Genomic DNA, 23,807 nt, shown 5'->3' on the forward strand with positions numbered 1-23,807 from the left:
CTTTGTCGTAGATCTTGTAGTTAATCTTGGATGCTAAAATTTTTTTGGAATGAAAAGCTATTGGTTGAAGTTTATCATTTTTTCCCATTTGTGACAATACAACATCCAAAGCAAAGTTTGATGCGTTTGTTTTTATAAAAAATAGCTTAGAAAAATTCACACGATATAAGATTGGTGCAAAAACAAAGGCTGTCTTCAAAGCTTCAAATGCTACTTGTGCTTCTCAATTCCATTGAAGTATGTCTTTACAAGTCAAACGTATAAGTGGAGCTGCAACTTGAGAGAAGTCTTTGATGAAGATCCGATAATATTTCGCAAATCCCAAAAAAACATTGGACATCTCTTACCATTTTTGAGATCTTCCAATCCATAATAGTTTGAACTTTTTTAGAATCCATCATAAGTCCATCATTTGAAATGACGTATGCTAAGAAGTCGACTTGAGTAGTGTGAAATATACACTTTTCTATCTTGGTATAGAGTCCCGCATTTCTTAGTTTTCATAATACATAACAAACATGAAGTTCATGTTCTTTTATGTTCTTAGAATAGATTAAGATGTTGTCTAGGTAACAAATAACAAAATCATCTAAAAACTCCCAAAAGACATCATTCATTAGATGTTGGAATGCTGTTGGTGCATTTGTAAGTCCAAAAGGCATGACGTTGTATTCGAAATGTCCATACCTTGTTCAAAACGCAGTCTTCCATTCATCTCCTTCTTTCATGTGTACTAGATTGTATACTCTTCGTAGATCTATTTTTGTATAGATCTTAATTTGATTCAACTAATCAAGGAGTCTAAATATCTAAGGTAGTGGGTACTTGTTTTTGATAGTGATTTTGTTGAGTCCTCGATAATCGACACACATCCACAATGATCCATTTTTTTTCTTCACAAATAAAATTGGAGCTCCTGTTGGAGATTTGGAATGGAGTATGAAGTTCTTGGCTAGATTCTCTCAATATACTCCTTGAATTCAGCCAACTCATTTTGTGATAAATTATAGATTGGTCCAAATGGTGGTTGTGCTCCTTCTTGAAGGTCAATTGAGTAATCATAGGAATGATGTTCCGGAAGAGTATCCGCATTCTTTTCTCAAATACATCTTAAAAATCTTGATATTGGCTTGGAATGCCACTTGCAGTCTTTCCACTAGTAAAAACAGGTATGATATAAATGATACAAGGTGATCTTTCTTTTGCAGCATGCACGAAAGGTCTTGCACCTATAAATATAGGTTTAATTATATTAGACTTATGACTTTCTACTTGATTAACTATGCTCTTAGTTATACTTTCAAAAAAGTCAAGACTATGAGAAGTCCAATTTATTTTAGGATTATATTTTTCTTGCCATGATTAACCTAAAATGATTGGATTAGAAGGAGATCTAATGATATTAAATATTATAAACCTACTATGACGATTAGTTACTATTTCTATAGGAAGGATTTCATGAGTAACATTTCTTGAAGACAATGGACGACCATCTATGACTTCTATATGAACAGGTTTAGTTTTCTTCATTAAAAATATGCTATGTCTTTTAGCAAATTCTTCATCTAAGAAACATGTTAAGGCTCCTCAATCTAGCAAGGCAAAGGCTTTGTGATGTTTAGGTCCTAGAATAACATTTATCATAAAACATGGAGAGGGTTTTGAAGAGAGGATAAGACCTTGACTAGGTATTGTACAAGGTTTTAGCCACACGGTTCCTATTGTAACTGGATAAATTTGTTTTTCGACATGATATCTTCTTTGATTGCTGTACTCCTCATTTTATGGTTGCATCACATCTTTGGGCAATATTGAGCAGTGTGCTTAGGTTCTCCACAATATAAGCATAATCCTTCCTGACGACGATGAGTTTTTTCTTACTTAGTAAGAGGTTTCAAACGTACCGCATCAATTTGCATATCATCTACTTTCGAATATATGTATTGAAGAGATGTTGGTATTGCCATTGAATTATAGTAACGTTGAGGTCCACTTGCACAATTCTCAGATCGAAATTCAAAAAGATGATTGTCACACTTTATAGCAAAGTCAATTGCTTGGCTCAATGTTTGAGGATCATGTAAGTTGAGCATTAATTTTTTACCTCATATTATAATCCATAGAAAAATTGGCTAACAAGTGCAGAATCATCCCACTTGATATCAATTGTAAGTTGTCAAAATTGTGAAGTATACAATGTTACTGATCAATTGCATTGTTGTAAATATGGATCTTATTGGTTGCAACACGAATTGCATCATGTTCTCCATACATGGATCAAAACTCTGCCAAAAAAGCCTCTAGATTATCCAATATTGGATCTCATCATTCAAAAAAAGATAAAAACCATGATAATGTTGAACTTGAAAGAAGCGTATCAATGAATCTAACTTGTGATCTTTGAATTGGATATCTTTGGAATTGAAGTTCAATCAGAAGTTGTACTTAATTGATAAATCTTCTAAACTTTGATCTAGTGCCATTAAATTGCTCGGGTAGGATAATTCTTGGTTCTCTAACACTGGAAGGGCATTCTACTATAGGAAAAGGGACATGATTTGGTGCAGATATTGAAGCAACTCCAATCATTTCTATATCTTTAATTTCTGCCAACCTTGGTACTCCTTGTGGTGGTAAATTGAGTTGATGCATCGCAAGCATTAACTCCCTCAATTGTTCTTGTATTTGTGCCATTGCACTTTCATTTCAGCAAGTTCTGCCATGATAACACTTAGAAAAGAAAAGATGTCTAATATTGCTCAAGACAAATAGAAGAGAGGACTTCAGAACAAAGAAAATACTAAGGACAATATCAGTTTTAAAGAGGATAATCTACAACTTCTAATATGCTTATGTCTTATCAAGAGAAAGAGATAATCCACTCTTAATCAAGATTACGTAAAGCTCTGATATTGTGAGTGTATTCTTGTCAATCTGTCAAGGACAAGAACATGATAAAAATAAATAAACAAGTTATACTTCTCTCAAAGAAAGCCGAAAAAATAGAAATAACTTGATATGTATATTAAAAAAGAAATTAAAATACCTTTTGTCGAAAACTAAGAAAGGAGTTGACAAGAGTGAAGAAAGCTTCACTCTTGTCTCTATATATACTATCTAATTATGAGCTACATGGCAAAGTTCTATAGTACCTCCAATATGTGTTGACCTTGTAGGACACATGCCTTGACTTACAAGGCAAGTTTTTCTACGTGTGGGCTACATAGTTAGCTTGGTCTTCAAGCTAATAACATGTGTGGCACATGGCCAACTTATTGACCACATTTCTAATCCAAAAATTCAATTAAAGACACCTATAAAGTCAAAACAACATCTATGAAGCTTTTAGGAAGCTTTTATAGCAAATATTATAGAATTAACTTATTTTTACCTACTTTTATTTACTTCTATCTATTTATACATGTAATTACTAGCTTACATCCATATGTCCGTGACAATAAGATGTCATCTTTGATGATGGTCGTTTTCATCTGTTGATCCACTATAGCATTGACATTTGCTTAAGGACCTTGATTCTTGCCAACATCACACTGCATTCTTTTCGCAATAATAGTCATCAAGTTAAAGGTGTTTATAATTCCAACTCAGTCCAACTTGTTCAACCTTTCTTGGACAAGCAATGTTTGAAGATCTTCAAGCTTAGTATTAATTGCAACTTGCAACAACTCCATAGCTACCAAATTTACTCGACTTTGAATTCAACTTCTTCGAAGTTTGATTGTATATATAGTGCTTTTGAATATTGAGACTTTGACTTCCAAATTATATAAAAATTATGTGTTACAAAAATATTTGATGATATATTATGTCCTATACAAGACTAGTTTGACAATGGAATGATTTGATACTTATTCAAAGATAAGATATGTTGTTTATACCAACGAGGGCCTAGACAAAGAGGCAATAATTAGAGCAAAATCAAATAGGAAAAGTACCACCTCTATGAAAAGAAGAAATTGCATTTGTGAAGAATGACAAAAGTAATGTTCTTAAGGTTGCATGTGCAAATGTGCAAGCTTGCGCTTTTAAGTTGATTGAAAAAAACAAGTAAATGATTGAAAAGTGTTCTTTAAGCCTTAACATGGCATATTCCAACTAATAGAGACATTAGATTCTAAATCACCCACTAATACCAAAGAGACAAGCAATCAATATGGTGAAGCACAAATAAGAATAAGATCTCAAGTTGGGAATGGAAATAGAATGGAAAGGAGGATTAGAACAAAGAACATGGAAAAACAGATAGAGAACATGGAATGAGGGGAGGAAACATAAATAAGGAATTGAAAATAGAGGACAAAGATAGAGGTGGATAGAATCAATTATGAAATGGTAAGGAGGAATGTGGCCTTAATAATATTGAGATGTGTTTTTATCAATTTTTTATATATATATATATATATATAGGAATATTTTTATTAATAAAATATAATAAAGTTATTTTATTTTTAAATTAATATTTTGAATATAAATTTATTTTAATATAAATATTATATATATATATGTATGTATGTGTGTGTGTTATAAAAAGACATGCATTTGTAACAAAGTAACTTCAATATTTTAATTTTTTAGGTTAAAATTCAACAAATGTTAAGAAAATTTTAATAAAAAATATATAAAAATTTAAAAATTAAATATCAATGGAAATAATACATTTATTTAGTGTTGTTGGCAAGATGTTTCTTATTTACTTCAACAACTAAATTAGCTAATATTTGGAGAAGTATATTCTAAAAATATAACATACAATGAAATATATATATATATATATATATATATATATATTTGTATATCATGAAAAGATAACATTTTTTTATATTTTAAAAAATAATAAATTTTTAGTGATTTTAACATAATTTTTAAGAAAATTTATAAGAAAAAAATTCTATTATATTATGGATGTCTAAAAACATAAAAAAGAAATATATATATATATATATATATATATATATATATATATTTGTATATATATATATATATATATATAGGGAGTTGTTAAAGCCACATCTTGCATTACCATCTCATGATCGATTCCGTCCATCTCCATCTCTTATTCTATATCCCTCTTCTCCCTATTCTCAATTCCACTGCCTTATTTCCTATCCCCATCCTTGTTTCCTATCTCCAAAATTAATCATCACATGATTTGGGGATGTGGCTTTAACAACTCCCTATATCTATTGAACAATTGAAATTAGTGAAATTGCTCATTGTTATGGTGCTTTGTATGGTGTGCACTTTTTGTTATAATATTGGTGAAGGTTCGATGCCTATCATCCACTCAGTGCAGAACGTATAGCACGGTACATCCACCTGAGTTGGACGACATTCGTTGAAAGGGCCGCACCCCGTAGTGTATGAACGTCCGGAGGCTGTGCCTTTAGGCAGAGTCTGTGCGGGGCATGCAATGCAAGTGCTTCGGATGCGCACCCCCTCGCATGGACATACACATTGGCACTGCAGCAACCAATTTTGTTTCCCTTTTCCTTCTGTGAATGTGTATGGGGAGGTAGATTTTTTTCCCAGGCGGAGGAGCTGGTTCTATTTGACGAACTGGTGATTTGAAGAGCCGTGACTATGCGTCGATGTCCCGGCTTCTGAGGTGGTGGAACTCTGGCATGGGCACGCACTGTTGGCGCACTTTTGGTCTCTCGTTTTTCTCAGATGCTGCCGTATGCTGAGTTTTGTTTACGTGATTTTTTTCGCAGAATAATTTAATCATTCAGATTCATGGATTTTTGTAGCAGGTAAAGTGTCCAGGGTTTGATGTCCTGAGTTTTCTTGCTTGGGGGTGAGCGTTTTGGGTTTGAAGGATGGCTCTGATCCGGCATTGCGGCTGTGATGAACAGAGCCGCAATTTTTTTTGTGTGGAAATTCTGAATTGAGAGATCGTCTTTATGATTGTTGCTCTAGAGTGCCAGTACTTCCCTCATGCGGGCACATTTTGTCATGTTGGTGGCTTATGCAGCCAATTGTTATGAGATGCTTTTATAGAACATGTCGTGAGAGATATTTAACTGTTTTGATTTCTAGAAATTCAAGTAAGCATAAGTTGAATGGAATTGTTGGATTTCTGCTGTTAAAGGAAGATACATTTGTATGTGGACCTTAACTTTTAACAGCGATACATCAGATCACAAACTGTGGTAGTTGTGGTTTGCAGCAAATTCGACGAATGCTAGAACAGGGTCTAGAATCTTCCCAGCAGTTCAGGCTGTCCTAGCGGGTTATTTTAAAGATTAAATACGTCTTAGATGTGCTTACAGGTCTTCATACGGTCAAGGGTGCATTTTCTTGCAAGATAAGCAGCAGCAAATAAAGCTGTTTGGAGTGTGTATGATAACGGTGTGACGAGGCAGCTGTGGCAGACTGCTCTCGCCTAAATGAGAAGGGCGTAACGGGTTGCCCGTCAGCCTATTCATGGTAGAGTATTCACATGCATCGATGCAGAAGTGCTGAAAAATGCAGATACCGGACCTTCAGATACAGTAATTTCACTTATTAGAATTGGGAGGAAATATGACAATAATAGTGTGAATGACACATTCGTTGTAAAGAAGAAAAGAAAAATCACCATTATTTGCTTCTTTCTAACCATGTACTTCAAATTCAAGGCAATTGAACACTTGCAGCTGCCGACTGAAAAAGACAGGGCTTGATTTCACAGGGCCCTGTTGATGCAGCTGTGAGTTTGTCCTGCACTTCTACTGGAATTGGTCACCTCCGCAACTCAAGAAGACTTATTCAAAGGTTGAGAGGATATCCGCATTTGCTATATTTTTTCTGAGCCACGCCTTCAAAGGCATTTGACAATGCACATTGCATGCCTGACTTGTGTTACTGTCTCAAGATTTCGTTTTTGAGGGTATAGGGTAGGTAACTGCAGTTTATTCAGTACTTTTCAGTCCTACTGGGACAGCTTTTGTGATATGTGGATTAGAGGTTTTGTGTCATGCTTTCTCGGTTATGGGAGGAATGGATAGTTCATTAAACGACGATGCACCTGCGCTGCAGCTCGTCTACAACCATCTTAATCAAGGATCTTTTCCAGAGGTACTAGTATCAGTGAACAGGTGTACGATTCGCCAGGCATTTTTGTCTCTTGAACTATGTTGGCATTGCTGAAAATATGATGACACTCGATTGTTTCTTCACATCGTAGAATGCATGCAGCATAATCAAGTTTACATCTAGAGAGGTAATTAAGAGGGATGCAGCTATCATTGCCAAGAAACCCAACCCGTATTACAAGAGCATTCACATCCTGAAGCAACTAGGTCGTGATGGCTGTGTATATTATTCCCATATTTGGTTAGCATAGACTGTCTCAAGAAGCGGTTGAAAGGTTGTTGGCATTTACTAGAAATTACTTTAAAAGTGTGACGAGATTGATGTGTAGTTTCAAGTCGAGAATTAATTAAATATATGTTGACAACTTTGAAGAAGTTTTTTGATGAATTTCATGTAGATTTCATTCATTAATAAAATTACGTTTGAACTGTTACTTATTTTCTTCCAGGAGCATGAAAGCTTCCTATGCTGTGGATATGGAGGAGCGAATTGCCCTTACTTAGCTTATCTACAGCTATACAATGTTGTCTGGTCGTGGTTTTATTTTTTGAACAAACTCTTCCATCTTTTTAAATTTTATCTCCTCAGAATAATCTTTAGAAATTGATAGGTGCCTCGGATCCGAATCGAATCATACTGCCGTTGATTCTTTGATTGTCGTGTATTTTTTGCGGGGAGGAAACTTTCAATTTTGTCCAGGTTTGTTAAGTTTTTGGGGCTCAACTTGATAGTCAGTAATTATTGATACAGTTTTGAGTTGCGTGGATCATGTTTTGTTTACTACTGAGCTGCTCCTTCATACTTAGCAGGTTGGAGTGGTTGACTCAGCAACGGATAAAGCACTGAGCTTATTGGAACGATTTGCTGATTAAGCTGTGAAGGGCGGATCAATATAAATCTTCAACATAGGGCGCTCTTGAGAAACTTCGCTACAAATGATGACAATGAACGACAGCAACTCTGAACCAGAACACAGATGGTGGATTTTGTTCAGGCCTTCACAAACATGGAGTTTGGGGTATGGTGCTGAATTGGGAGCTTTTGTATTATTTTGTGGAGCATTTATATCTAGTATTGGAAGCAGTTTTAAATAAATGCTTTCATAATGGAACTTTCTTGGTGGTGATCTCGAGGTTCCGATCACCTAGCAACTCGTGTTTTGAACAAGCAGTTGACATTAGAAGTGAGTATCTCATGCTTTTTCTCTGTTCTCCTTCCTTTTGTTTATTTTTTCTTCTTTTTCTGTACTTCTTTTTTCTGTCTTTGAAATGGCACCATTTTCTCACTGGGTAGGTGTTAATGTCATTTAATGTAGTGACGATGCATGCAATTTTTGAAACCCAAGCAAAATGTAAGGTTCTAACGTAGACTACTTGTCACCGGATATTGTTGTAGAAAGCGACCTGGACACGTGTCACATTTCTCCAAAGTGGTCCCTTTGGAGAGCAATATTTAACTGCAGATCGTCGGATGTTGTCGACTTCAAATATGTTCAATTGTTTGATGGGGGTCTCTTGAACATTAAATTTTCAACACTGGAGATTTGCATCCGTCCTGCGGTTTCACTAAAGAGATAACTTTAGAAGCATTGTTATCAACTATAAAATATTATAGTCTCTTCGGCACCACAAGTAACACTTCAAAAATAATCTGAACATAAATGGCTCCTTTCGAAGGTGTTGTATAGTCGATTTGTGAAATTTCTCACATTCGATATTTGAGAAGTTGGTAGGCCTGCAAATTCTGCATGGTTGAAGTCGAACATAAACCAAAATGTAAATGTTATCACTGCTGTTTTCTCTATATGCGTTCATCCAACTGGAATAATTAATTTTGCATGAACTATCATGAAATGCACTGCAGCACTGCTGTCGGTTGATTAAATGTAGCTGTCAGTTTACATTTGTATTAGAGTTTTTTTTTTTTTTTTTTTTTTTTGGAAGGATTTTTTAAAGCTGGACTAGATTTTAGGAAAGCCAAAAACTCGTGAAAGGAGAAAAACTTACAGGAAAAAACACCTAACTGTGTGACTGGCAGATTCTCTTTGGTAGACTGTTTGTCTTTTTAGAAAACGCCTTTGGCGCTTCAACCTCAGGGGTCAGCTAATCAACTTAGCTTTTGTATAGTCTCTAGTAATGAAAATGCTAATACGCCCTTCCCATTTTCCAGTCCCGAGCTGCACTCCTTCCTCCCCTGTATTTTCAAGTTGAGCGAGTGATTGCATTTGATTTTGTTCTAAGCAGCGTTACGAATCTTCTGATGTGCGGCATGCTTTCTCCTCACTTCCAAATGGGGAAATTTGATGTCTACCCTTGAGTGCGGTTCAGAAGTTGAGAGGACATGGACTCAGGGTGAGCAAGAAGCAAACAGCTTCGTCCTGTGCACAAATGAAGTGGTGCCCGAAACAGTTAATGCAGGTATAACTAAAGATAGTGTGATGATTCATGACCTAAGTAACTGCTTGCTATGACTTCAATCAACAAATTCTGAAGACGTGTACCTGAAATTCGGTTCAAAGTATGAATTCAAGGATCTTCAACAACCTTTTGAGTGAGTACACAGTCTCGAATAACTACTCAGCGAATGCAGGCTCATTCTCAAATTGTTTTTTTTTTTTTTTTTTTTTCTCATCGAACGTTTCAATTTTTCAAATGTTGGAATCCGCCTCTTTTCTCGACTCCAAGGTAGAGCCAAGCGCAGCAACTACCCGTTCCAAGTCCCCACGCAGCCACGCTCACATTCATCACCTTCCTCGCATCTCGAGGGGCATATTCGAACGCCCCAATTCAAAACCAAGCATGATTATGAAGACGATTAGGTCTACAGTATTCCGAGATACTACGTAGTAGTAGTAGGGAGACGCACACATACAAACCTTGGCATACTGTAGTGCACGCCATCGATCTGGAAGAATGCAGCGTGGCAGGAGTGGCAGCAGCAGGCCCAAGTTAATGCCATGCATGCAAGCGCGAAGGGGTGACAATGATTGACGGGCATCTGGAACAAGGCCAACAGTGATGACCCATGAGTGATGATGAGTACAGTCGACAAGACTTAGCAGGTAATTCGGCGTGAGGGCTCAGTTAAAATATAAAACAGAAAATGGACAGGTGAGAAGGCAAGGCAAGGGAAAGGGAAGAGGAAGGAGAAGCGCACGGCCAAAGACAGAGAGAAGGGGAGAGAGAGGAGGAGGGAGAAGGAGGGAGGAGGTGGGGGCAGAGAGCTGGGCTGGACCACACGAGGGAGGGAGGGAGTCGAGGACTACTGCTGTGACTGACTGTGGGTGTGCTCATGTTGCTGCTGGTGCTTTACTTCCCTCCCGCGTGTGGAGACGCCCACCTCTCACGTGCAACAGCCCCCTTCCCCACGTTCATCTCCTCCGCCATCAATGCCGTGACCCGTCCTCTCCCCCGGCTTCTTTTTTCCTCCTTTTTCTGTGTTCTTTATTTTTTGTGTTTTTTATTTTTGTATTTTCTCCCTTTTCCCTCCTCTGGAATTCGGTTAACAAGGAGCATAACTTGAACTTCGTCTAATGATTTGCACAACACTGTCAAGCCAGGCTCACATGCACCTTATTACCTCGGGAGGGGGTGGGGGTGGTGCTCTGTTTAGTACTGCGAAATCTTCCTTCATTTCCTCCCTCCCTCCTTTCTTTTTCTTATCCTTTTTTTTTTTTTTTTTTTTTTTCCGTTTAAATTTCTACTGCAATTTATCTGAGGAGGGGAGAAAGAAATCATAATCTGTTTAGTGGGTTTTAGCGGTTCTTCCAGCTTCAACCCCAGTGGCTCCCAAGTGTGAGATTACGAGGGCTTTCGTAGCAGAGGATAGGTTGGTGGGGTGTTGCTTCCAGTTCGGTTATGGCTAAGGGGTGTACACAAAACCTTCCCATCCCCCCACAGCAAATAAGAAGGGGGAAAGGACTCGGAGTGAAGAGTGGTGGTGGGTGTACTCTTCATCTCTGTGCGTGTGTGTCTCTCTCTCCCTCTTCCTCCAGGTGTGAAGCTGAGATCTGATCAGTGCAAGAGGCGTTTGTCTTGATTCCCAAGCTGCCTGCGCTGCAGATCCATTGGCTGCTGAAGCTTCTGTTTGACGCGTGATCTGTCCGGACGGAAACGCAGGCACGAGTGAATCTGCTGGCTCTGCCCTCACGGCGTCAGTCGTAGAAACGCCGTGAAAGTCATGGCTGGCCTTCACCCCTCTCTCACCTCCCCAGCCCTTCCCCTCCACACACACATACACACACACCAAATTAACACACACCAAGATGCATCTATCTCTTCCTTTGTAATACCACCAGCACCGGAGCTGTGGGCGACGGGGAATGCGACGGAGACGAGGGAACGGAAACGAAGGAGAACCTTTGGTTGCCATCCCCCTTGGGTTCCCAGTATCTATTGTAGATTCTGTTCTTATGCACAGATCCCGTGCTCCCATGGCGCCTTCTCCAAGGCTCCAATTTATTTATTTATTTATTTATTTATTGACACAAATAGAGTTTATTCCTCTTTTGCTGAAAGGTTATACATGACCCCAACCCGGTCCAGTCAGGGTAGTAAATTACTGCTGACTATTTAGTAGTCTAAAGTTACTTCTGGGCCAACTTAGTTTCTACGTTGGTTTAGACTGTTGCTACGTCACCAGGACCTGGCTCATGCACCATTGTTGTCTAAACCTTTGTAGATGCACTGCTGCTTGTAGGAATTTGTGTTTGATGAGAAGTTGTGTTTTGAGCCATGCATTCCGGCCATATTCGAGGAGTTGCAATCATAATTTCTGGAACAACTGTTCTTCTCTCCAATGTACGCTGTTGAACACAGCGTCGTTTTGCTTGACCCATAAAACCCACATTGTGAACTCTCTAATCAACAACCAAATGTGTCTAGAGTGCTTGTGGCGTTGGTCATTATCTTGCCTTTTATCATTGGTAATCCTTCTCCGCTAATCTGTTTGTGCCACAGAGGTGGCGAGTAGTTTGACGATGTGGAACGTCCATTGCTACGCTTTGACTACAAACTTACACTCTCAGAATCTGTAAAGCACCGTCTCTCTAATTTCTAGTAAGCAAACCAGACATTGATCGACATTTTTGTTTGACTTGCCTCTCCACGCATTTATTGCTACCGTGCTTTATGCTAAGTTAGCCACATGAGGCCTGCTTCCTTCTTGACCCGTTTCGCATCCCACACATTGGCCCACTTCAGCTTAAAATGCGACGGTGGAACTCCTTCCCACTTGTGGGTTACTACATTGGAGATGGTATTTTTCTGGAGGTGGTATCGACCCATCTTGACCGTGTACTGCATGAGTGATATTTGATTTGGCCACTAAAATTGGCTGAGGTCCCACACTAGGCAGTCAATCCTTCCGTAGCACAAGTGTAGCGTGTTTTTTTTTTCCCGCTATCCTTTAGCTACTGTGATTATGCACACCCGTTTCGGTAGGTCGACAACATACGTTGTTCCGAGGCCTCATCCTTCTGCCACCCTATACTCTGCCCATTGCCGATCCAATACAGGTTCTAAAACATTGTTGTCATTTTCGAGAGTCTTACTCATGGGAACTTGCGGAGGTATTCAAAACTCGCTCTGTCGCATGTCGACACAAAATTTTGCTGTAGACTACCACACTACTGTGGGTGTTTTTGAGGCTTCCTTTGTAAAGAGAGGAATGGGCAGCCTTAGAATCCACAATTAGGAACCATTGACAGCAATACCTACACCTCTCTAACCATGAATTCCAAGCGGGAGAGCAAGTGCTCTTTGCATAGACCTTCTTGCTAGGTAGTTACTTAGAGATGTTTTGATCTTTGTAATGCCTTTCTTGATTCCTCTTCATAGTAAAATAAAATAAAAAACTGTTGGAAAGAGCATATTATTGACTATATATGTCCTTGACATTATCCCCCCTTCTAGGAACGAGTTCCACAAGGAGTGGTCATCATATATTGAGGAAATCTATGATGTGACGAATTGTATTCGCCACATACTTTGATCTTTGTTCTCTTCGAAGATGATTGATAAGGCCTCTCAACCATCGGTAGTGTCCCATACCAGGGCAAGAAGACCACCCAGTTATTTGATCATTGTTGAGGCCTTCATAACTTCCTTCGAATAGAATATTTGGAACACCATCAGGACTTGTTCCTACTTCTAGCAAAATCACCAAACATCAGGAGTCCCTTCCCAAATCGTGATACCAAACGTGTTGTATCTCGCCATCCATTCGAGGAAGAACATGTCATTCTTGAAGGTCTTCATCTCGATTGCGTCATCTTGAAGGTTGTGACAATCGTAATGTCTCGTCTAATAGGTCAACAAATGAAGGCTCTTGAGTCGAATCCACTGGTTATTGGTTCTCCATCTCCTGATTGTCACAACTACAAAGAAGATACAAACAAGGATTGAAAGTAGAATGTTATCTTGTCTAGATGTTTCTTTTATAAAGAAGGTTTTCATCTTGATTTTGATAGATGTCGTCGATGAAAAGCCTCCACCGCCTTTACTGCATTTGCAAGATTCTTTATTGGCTCCCATGTGTGTTCACTAATATCATATCCGTGCCAATGGACAAGATATTCTAATTTATTTCAACGCCGCCTTGAATCTAAGACTTCTTCTACTTCAAACTCTTCATTATTGTCTACTTCTATAAAAGGAGGTGGAGCTTGTCGTCTTCTTGGTATGTCCACTGTCTTGTATGGTTCAAGAAGAGATACGTGGAATACTGGATGGATTTTCATTGACTCCGGTAGATGTAAATGATATGCAACTGGATTGATTTGTACAAAAATAGAAAATGGTTTCAGCCTTCGATAGTCCACCTTGTCACAAGGATGAGTCGTCTTGATATTGTGACAAAGTAGCCATATCTTATCACTTAAGAGGAATGGTGGTTGTTCCTTTCGATAGACATCCGCATTGACCTTTTGTTGTTCTTTAGCTTCTTTTAACTACGCCTTCATCGTTGCATGTAGCTCTGATAAATGAATTGCCAAATCTTTTGTAGCAAGATTATCAACTTTTGAAAAGTCAAAAGTATCAAGTTGTGGATGATAACCATAATTAGCAAAGAAAGGTGTTTGTTTTGTAGAAGAATGTACCGTGTTATTGTAAGCAAACTCTGCCAATGGCAAAAGAGTTGTCCAATCATCTTGTTGGTAGTTAATGGTACATCTTAAATATTGCTCCAAAACTTGATTAATACGCTCCGTTTGTCCATTAGTTTGAGGATGGAATGCTGAAGATAGTTTTATATCCACTTTTAAAATCTTGAAAAGACTCCGCCAATTCTTGATACAAATTGAGTTCTCCTATCTGATATAATATCCTTGTGTAATCCATGATAGCGATAGATATTGTCAAGAAAGAACTTAGCTGTTTCTTCACCTGTGATAAATTTTGTACATGGTACAAAATGTGCCATCTTGGTAAAATGATCTACTATCACGAATATAGAATCATAAGAACCTGAGATTGGAAGATCCGTGATGAAGTCCATAGAAACAGAAGACCATGGTTGTTCTGGAATGGATAATGGCTGAAGAAGTTCAAAGGCTCGATGACGAGGATTTTTTGATCTTGAGCAAACATCACATGATTGTACAAAATCTTTGACTGCCTTCCACATTTGAGGCCACCAAAAATCTGTAGATATCAGCTCCAAAGTCTTATTATATCCAAAATGTCCTGCTGCTGGGAAGTCGTGACGAGCTTGAAGAATACATAAACGTGCTTCTCCTTCAAGAACATATAGGTATCCTTTGAAATAGAGTAGGTTGTTATTGAATTCAAATTTAGAAGGATCATGAGATCTAGAAGAATTATTCTTGATATCATGAACAAGAGGATTTGAAGACATACTTAATTGGACTTGCTGAAGAAAAGTTAAATCAACAGTCTATGTTGATTTTATTGCTCGAAGATAAAATTGCTTCGGCTTCAAGAGAATTGTTCTTTATTGCTCAAAAGCTGCATCTCCTTCTTTTGGTGCAAGATAAGAATGTCTAGACAAGGCATCGGACAAACCTTGTTATTTTCCTGGCCGATAAGTGATGATGAACTCGAATCTTGATAAAGACATGCTCCAATGAGCTTGACGATGATTTAATACGTGTGCTGACATAAAATATTTGAGGTTCTTGTGATCCATATACACTGTGAATGGACTGAAAGCGCCTTCTAGATAATGACGCCATTCTTGAAAAGAATCCACAATTGTAAGAAGTTCTTTGTCGTGAATCTCATAATTGATTTCTGTTGCTGAGAATTTTCTTGAATGAAAGGCTATTGGATGAAGTTTGTCATCTGTTCCCATTTGTGATAAAACTACACCCAGAGCAAAGTCTAATGCATCTGTTTCCATAAAGAATGCTTTAGAAAAATCAACACAATACAAGATTGGTGCAAAAACAAATGCTATCTTCAAAGATTCAAAAGCAACTTCCGCTTCTTGATTCCATTGGAGTTTGTCTTTACAAGTCAAACATATAAGTGGAGCTGCAACTCAAGAGAAGTCTTTGATGAAGATCCGATAGTAGTTGGCAAATCCCAAAAATATTGGACATCTCTTATTGTTTTTGGGATCTTCCAATCTATAATAGTTTGAACTTTCTTAGGATCCATCATAGGTCCATCATTTGAAATGATGTAACCTAAGAAATCGACTTGAGTAGTGTGGAATACCCACTTTTCTATCTTGGCATAGAGTCCTACATCTCTTAATTTTTGTAACACATGACGAACATGAGTTCATATTCTTTTGGATTCTTAGAATAGATCAAGATGTCGTTTAGATAAGAGACCACAAAATCGTCCAAAAATTCTCAAAAAATATCATTCATTAGATGTTGAAAAGTTGCTGGTGCATTTGTAAGTCCAAAAGGTATAACGTTGTATTCAAAATGTCCATACCTAGTTCGAAACGTAATCTTCCATTCATCTCCTTCTTTGATGCGTACGAGATTGTATACTCTCCGAAGATCTATTTTTGTATAGATCTTAGCTTGATTCAACTGATCAAAAAGTCTAGATATTAAAAGTAGTGAATACTTGTTCTTGATGGTAATCTTGTTGAGTCCTCGATAATCAATACACATCGGTAATGATCCATCTTTTTTCTTCACAAATAGAATTGGAGTTCGTGTCGGAGATTTAGAATGGCATATGAAATTCTTGGCTAGATTTTCTTCAATATACTCCTTGAGTTCAGTCAACTTATTTTGTGATAAACTATAGATTGGTCCGAATGGCGGTTGTGCTCCTTCTTGAAGGTCAATTGAGCAATCATAGAGACGATATTTTGGGAGTGTATCCACATTCTTTTTTTCGAATACATCTTAAAATTCTTGATATTGGCTTAGAATGCCACTTGAAGTCTTTTCACCAGTAGGAACAAGTGTGACATAAATAATATATGGTGATTCTTTCATAGCAGCATGCAAGAAAGCTTTTGTACTTATAAATACGGGTTCAATTGAACTGGACTTATGACTCTCTACTTGATTAACTACACTGTTAGTTATACTTTTAGAAAAAGTAAGAATTCAAGAAATCCAATCTATTTGAGGGTTGTATTTTTTTAACCACGATAAACCTAAAATGACTGGATTAGAGGGAGATCTAATGATATTAAATACTACAAAACTATTATGATCATTGATTATTACTTCTATAGGAAGGGTTTCGTGAGTAATATCTCCAGAAGACAATGGACGACCATCTATGACTTCTACATGAACAGGTTTAGTTTTCTTTACTAAAGATATGCTATGTCTTTTAGTAAATTCTTCATCTAAAAAATACGTTGAGGCTTTCGAATCTAACAAGGTAGAGACTTTGTAATGTTTAGGTCCTAAAATAATATTTAATGTAAAACAAGGAGAGGGCTCTGAGGAGAAAATGGGACCTTTACTAGATGTTGTGCAAGGTTCCAACCGCACGGTCCGTATTGTAGCTGGACAAACTTGTTTTCCGACATATTGTCTTCTTTCACAGCCATACTCCTCATTTTGTGATTGCATTGTTTCTTTGGACAATGTTGAGCAATGTGCTTTGATTCTCCACAATATAAACATAATCTTTTTTAACGTTGACGAGTCTTTTCTTGCTCAGTAAGAAGTTTGAAACGTACTGTATCAATTTGCATATCTTCTACTTCCGAATGTATTTGTTCAAGAGGTGTTGGTGTTGCCATTGAATTATAGTAACGTTGAGGTCCACTTATACGGTTTTCAAATCGGAATTCAAAAAGGTGATTGTTGCACTTCACAGTAAAGTCAATTGCTTGACTCAATATTTGAGGATCAGGTAAGTTGAGCATTATTTTTTTACCTCATATTGTAATCCATAGAGAAATTGGCTAATAAGTGTAGTATCATCTTACTTGATATTAGTTGCAAGTTGTCAAAATTGTGAAGCATACAACATTACTGATCGATTGCCTTGCCGTAAAATATGGATCTTATTGGTTGCAACACGAATTGCATCATGTTCTCCATACATGGATCGAAACTCCGCCAAAAAAGCCTCTAGATTATCCAATATTGGATCTCGTCGTTCAAGAAAAGATGAAAACCACGATAGTGCTGAACCTGAAAGAAGCATACCAATAAATCTAACTTGCGATCTTGGAGTTGGATAGCTTTGGGATTGAAGTTCTATCACAAGTTGTACTTGATTGATAAATCCTTAAAACTTGGATCTGGTGCCATCAGACTTCTCGGGTAGAGCAATTCTTCGTTCTCTAACACTGGAAGGGCGTTCCACCATAGGAAAAAGGACATGGTTTGGTGCAGATGTTGAAGCAACTCCAACTATTTCTATATCTTCACTTCCTGCCAATCTTGTTGCTCCTTGTGGTGGTAAATTGAGTTGATGTATTGCAAGCATTAACTCCCTCAATTGCTCTTACATTTGTGCCATTGCATTCTTTATTTCAACAAGTTCTGCCATGATAACACTTAGAAAAGAGAAGATGTCTAATATCGCTCAAGACAAATAGAAGAGAGGACTTGAGAACAAAGAAAATATTAAGTACAATATCAGTTTAGAAGAGGATAATATGCAACTTCTAATATGCTTATATCTTATCAAGAAAAAGAGGTAATCCATTCTTAATCAAGATTAGACAAAGCTCTGATATTATAGGTGTACTCTTGTCAATCTGTCAAGGACAAGAACTCGATGAAAAAATAATCCAGATAAGTTAGCCTTCACTCAAACAAAGGTAACAATATATAAATAAATAAGTGTGTATATTGGAAGAGAAACTAGAATGGCTATTTCTAAAAAATAAGAAAAGTAGAGACCCTTGAAACTAGACTAGAAGCAAGAAAGGAGTTGATAAGAGTGAAGAAGGCTTCACTCTTGTCTCTATATATACTATCTAACTAGGGGCTACGTGGCGATGTTCTATAGGACCTCCAATATGTGTTGACTTTGTAGGATACATGCCTTGACTTAAAAGGCAAGTTTTTTTGCATGTAGGCCATATAATTAGCTTGATCTTCAAGCTAACAATATGTGTGGTACATGGCCAACTTATTGACCACGTTTATAATCCAAAAAGTCAATTAAAGACACCTATGAAGTCAAAGCACCATCTATGAAGCTTCTAAGAAGCTTTCATATTAAATACTATAGAATTAACTTACTTTTACCTACTTTTACTTACTTCTACTTATTTATATATGTAATTACTAGCTTACATGAGTATGTCTGTGAGAAGTATATCCATTACTTCTATAGAGAAAAATAAAAAGTCTCAATCTATCATGTCATATGCCTTAAAACGTCAAATTTAAGAAATAATAAGATTTGTTGAAATTTGCTAGATCATATATATTCTCATGCACAAAAAGTAGATTGTTAAAGATAAGCAATTGGAAAAAAAAGTAGATTGATCCAAATTAATAGCCTTCAATAGCATTGGTTGCAAATGTATTTACAAGGCTTTGGAAAGATCTTATAGGTCACATAAAAAAAATGGATTGGTTTCTAATTTGATAAATGATATCTTATTTTTTTCATGTGAATGAACCCAATCAAATCTTATATCATCTATTGTGGGAGGTGACCCTCTACTCTACTTAGCTAGAATAAACAATGACAATATAATTGATTAAATTTTTGATTGTGCCTCTCTATTATTTAGCTTGACAATTGGTTATAAGATGATGGATTCACTATGTCTACAGATAGTATTTGTTCTTATAACCTTTCATTGAAATAAGGGAATCAGATATGTAGTGATCTCATAGTTAATTCTTTGTAGAATTCAAGTAAAAATGCTAAGAAATTGGAATATTTTTTTTGATTGAGTCTCATTAGTTTCTTGCTAGATTAATCAAGAGTTTCTAGACACCTCTTATAGGATTTTTTGATGGACTCTTATGGAAGTTGAATATGAGATGAGGCTTTTATTGAAATTGATTTCTTCTTATATAGCTTTAAATCCAAAAGTCAAAGTAGAAGTTTGTATTGACTCTTTTGGTCTTTTGTCTATCTATTGGATTTCTTTCACTTCTTTTGATCCAAAGGCATCCAAGATCTATTCTATTTCAAATAGTTTAATGCAAGTTACTTCTTTTAATAAACAAATTATCTTGAAATGAATCAAAAAAACCTTTGAATTGGATCAATCTATTTCAAGAATCTAAGATCCTTCTAATCCATAGTAACATAAAATCTCATCACAAAGTAGGACAAAATAGACCAAAATAAAACTGAACAAAATTAAACAAAATAGGATATGAATGACAAAACTAAAAAAAAAAAAAAAAAAAAAAAAAAAAAAAAGAACAAAATAGAATTGAATAGAAAGATATAAAATCAAATTTTACTAAGAAAAAAAATCCAAATCCATACCTAACTAGATGCCTCAAAAGGCCTTGACCAATCTTATTTATACTTTATTCTACTATTGTAGACTTTCTAGAATATTTTTAAATGATAGATCTTACTTAAATAACTATCCTAAATTCTTTCTAGAAGGTTCTATGGTAGATCCCACGTAATTAATCATCCTAAGCTTTTTCTAGAATATTCCACAATAGATCTTATATAGTCCATTAACCTAGTCCCAATTCTAAAAACTTCCATAACTTCACAAATATGGTTCTAACTATCTATCCCTATGTGTCAACAACATAGATAACTTATTTATACCCTGTTACACTTAATCTCCCTCTACTAATGCACAAAATCTTCATTTCACTCTTGATGGTATTTTCAAATTATTTCTTGAAAATAAGTGAAGATCTATACAGTATCTCACATTGCATTATGGATGGAATAACCTTTTCAAAGAACTTTATACTAAAGTTGTGGATGTCCATTGCCACGGCAAAGATAGCGATGCTCCAAAATGTTGTCTACTTCATATTCTTGTTGGTCGTTAACTACCAGTGGTGGTAGTGGTAGTTGGTGTTGATCTAAAAAGCACTTTGGCTTGGTATAAAATTCCTTTAGTTGTAAAATATAAAAGATTGAATAGATCCAAATATGTAGCAAAAGCTCAAGGCAATATGTAACATCAAAAATCATTCCAAAAATATGAAAAGGTCCAAGCCACCAAAGTACCAGTTTACAAATTTGGATTAATATAGCAAGTGGTAAGTTGGCATTGAAGAGTATTACTTGATCATCCTCCAAGAAACTCTTATATTATCGATGGTTATTTACATATTGTATTTGTCAATTCTATGCAATAAAAAGGGAGTGCCATATTTTTTTATAAGGCTGTTGTAAGCCCTTGTATAAACTCTTCGATTGTTGGATTATTAGTGTTGATGGGACAATGGAGAATTGCTAGCATACTCGGATGTTGATTGGTGTTAAAGAAAAATTGTGAATGGTCAATACTTACTTAAATACTAGTATTATAAGCAAACTTCAAGGGTGTCAAATATTCATCCATGACATTATGATGAACTACTACAAATGAATGTAGCATATCTTCTAAGGTCCAACTTGCATGCTCTATTTGTCCATCTATTTGGAGATGAAAGGCTATAGACATGCCTAGTTGTGTGCCTAGTAGCTTGAATAAGGCTTGCCAAAAACTTCCTATCAAACATGGATCTCAATCTGAAATGATGATACAAGATAATCTATAAGTAATGAAAAAAATCATTGAAGAAGATTCATACAAGCACTATATTATTAATATTCAAGTGCATCATGGCTAAAAAAAGTTATTTTAAAAATCAATCCACAAAGACAACAACTACAATGTGATTATGAGATGTCTATAGTAAATACGTAATGAAATCCATAGTCATTTGCTTCTAATGAGCTATAGGTAGTAGAATTGGTTGCAATAGTCTAAAAGATGCTACGTTGCATACTTTGTTATATTGATATGACTTACAAGAGTATAAAAAAGCTCAAATATCACAATCCAAACCTACCCAAAATCATATCTTTAAGATATGTTCTAGAGTCTTCTCTGGCTCTAAATATCTAGATATTGAGATGTCATGTCTTTCTTAAAGTATGAGCGTCCAAAGTATAGCATTATCAAGTACATAAGTTTTTTTCTTGAAATAGAGCAAGCCATCATTAAGACTATAATCTCAATACTATATATCACCCACGTTCAGCCAATTGCTAACTATCTTGAAATAAGCATCTAAATGTATAGCTTCCCTTCATTCTGCCTCTTTGATTAGGTTTGAAATAACACTACTAATAGTAGCAACTTTTGCCTCGTCTCTCAATTTGACCTTTAAATTTGGTCTCCATAATAACCTGTCTGGCATAGTATATTGTCACTTTTGCTTGTACTCAAGTTAGAGATCAAAAAGCTATAACTATTTTTTTCCAATGATGATGTTATAATTTCATATTTTTTAGTTGTAAATTATATAGCAAGGATTGACACTCAATTCAAATAACTATCGATTTTTCCAACAAATAGTGTCATTACACCTCTGTAGCATATACAATCACTAATTGCTCTTGATTACATGTAGAGTAACTGCACTCTATCATTTTAAACTTGCATGATTTATAAACTAGGAGTTAAAGGCATCTACCAAAGTCTTATTGAAGGATTGTTTCAATAGTAAAGTCAGAAGCATCAATGTCAAGTTTATAAAAAAGGTTAGGATCATATAATTATAATATTGGAGAAATAATGAGTGCTTCCTTCAATCTATCAAAGGCGCTTTATTGCTCCAGTTTCCATTTAAATGTGACACTATTCTCTAATAAGTTTGTCAATGAGGCAATAATGTGTACAAATTACCGAAAAAAATAGCAATAATATTTAGCAAAATGAATGAACTTCAGAAGGATCTTTAGAAGTTGGCCAATCCTTCACTTCTTTCACCTTATCTTATTTTATATGCACGCCTTCACAGGACACGGCATGCCTCAAAAAGTTGACTTTTGACTTCCAAAGTTCACATTTTGATTGGTTGCAATAGAAATAACTATCTTATAGCCAATACAACACTTCTTGTAGGTATTAATCATGCTCCTCAATTTTTTTACTATATACAAGAATATCATCAATGAAGATAATTACATACTTGTCTAAAAAGTTCTAAAATAATCTATTTATGTGACCCATGAAAGAGGCCAAAAGGTAAAACAAACCATTTTAAATGTCTACAATATATAGAAATGTGGACTTTGCTATATCCTCTCTTATAATAGGTGTTTGTCAATAGATACTTCAAAAATCCAATTTGTTAAAGTTAATCATACTTTAAAGTTGATTAAGAAGATCATCCATATATAGACATAGATATGCATTCTTAACAATTTGCTTATTGAAGCCTCAATAGTCAATACAAAGCCAAAGTCTACCATTCTTTTTATGTGCAAAGAGTACAAGTGCTTTCTATGGTGATGTGCTTTCTTGAATGAGGCCCTTCTCTAAAAGTTCGTCGAATATATTTTGCACTTCTTCAAGTTTATTTAGTACTAGATGATAAATTAGCTAACTTGTTGACTTGATTCCAAGTAATAGTTCTATTTAAAAGGGAGCACTTCAAACAAGAGGCATGCCACTAAGTAGATCAATTAAAAAAACATCTTCATATTCTCATATGAGTTGATTTGCCCATTATATTCTTTCATTTATCTTTTCTATCATTGAAGTAAGATTTAAAACTACCATATATACCGACTATTTATGCTATAGTTGCCTCTTCATAAAGGTCATCCTTATGAGTAAGTCTTTAGTTGCAGATTATTTTTCCTCTTCACTCAATGTAGAGGTACAAAGAGTCACCTTGCATCTATTCTCTTTGAAAGAAATTGTCTTTGCTACCCAAACAACTTGCTTAATTTCCACCTCTAGCCATGGCATAGCAAGGATAATATCATATTTTAGCTTTGTTATATTGAACCTCTTTCTTAAGACGTAGCTCTCACTCAACTTCAAGGTTTCTTCTTCACATATCTCACTCAATATATTGTCGTGATGTAATACGACTATATGATGAAATTATAATCAAAATTGAATTTCTAATTAATATCTAATTAACTTGGTGCAATAATAATTTGAGGTATCTAAACATGGCTTTTATAAAAGTCTCTTAGGTTATTTTTTATCTTAATAGTTAGTAGGTTGAAGGTTAGTTAGTAATTTTACCTTCTAGGTTGTAGAGACTCTTTTACTATCTTAAAAAGACCATAAATTGATAAAATCAAATTAGAAGAAATAAATACTTAATATAGTTGATACTAATATTAAATTGAGGG

General features: G+C 35.8%; 1 protein-coding gene and 1 long non-coding RNA gene across 5 annotated transcripts; one reads left to right on the plus strand and one right to left on the minus strand.

The window, feature by feature from the left end:
• The first annotated feature begins 5,370 nt into the window (after positions 1–5,370).
• On the plus strand, positions 5,371–8,922 carry LOC141044628 (uncharacterized). 4 transcript variants are annotated; one of them, XR_016498907.1, is made up of 6 exons: positions 5,371–5,626; positions 6,291–6,447; positions 6,692–6,774; positions 7,039–7,077; positions 7,544–8,278; positions 8,491–8,922. It is a non-coding gene; the product is annotated as an uncharacterized LOC141044628 (long non-coding RNA). The 4 variants fall into 4 exon arrangements; XR_016498906.1 differs by having other exon boundaries at positions 5,373–6,447; positions 7,544–7,626; positions 7,905–8,278; XR_016498905.1 differs by having other exon boundaries at positions 5,373–6,447.
• On the minus strand, positions 5,556–12,114 carry LOC149987248 (uncharacterized). Its single transcript, XM_090245134.1, has 3 exons — positions 9,596–12,114; positions 9,102–9,472; positions 5,556–8,838 (listed from the first exon to the last, which is right to left on the minus strand). Exon 1 carries the CDS (start codon positions 11,527–11,529, stop codon positions 10,957–10,959), a length of 573 nt encoding a protein of 190 aa, XP_090101260.1. The 5' UTR covers positions 11,530–12,114; the 3' UTR covers positions 5,556–8,838; positions 9,102–9,472; positions 9,596–10,956.
• Positions 12,115–23,807: the final 11,693 nt, after the last annotated feature.

This window comes from Physcomitrium patens, chromosome 20, assembly GCF_059467195.1.
Source record: "Physcomitrium patens ecotype Gransden chromosome 20, ASM5946719v1, whole genome shotgun sequence".
In the NCBI taxonomy this organism is placed as follows: Eukaryota; Viridiplantae; Streptophyta; class Bryopsida; order Funariales; family Funariaceae; genus Physcomitrium; species Physcomitrium patens.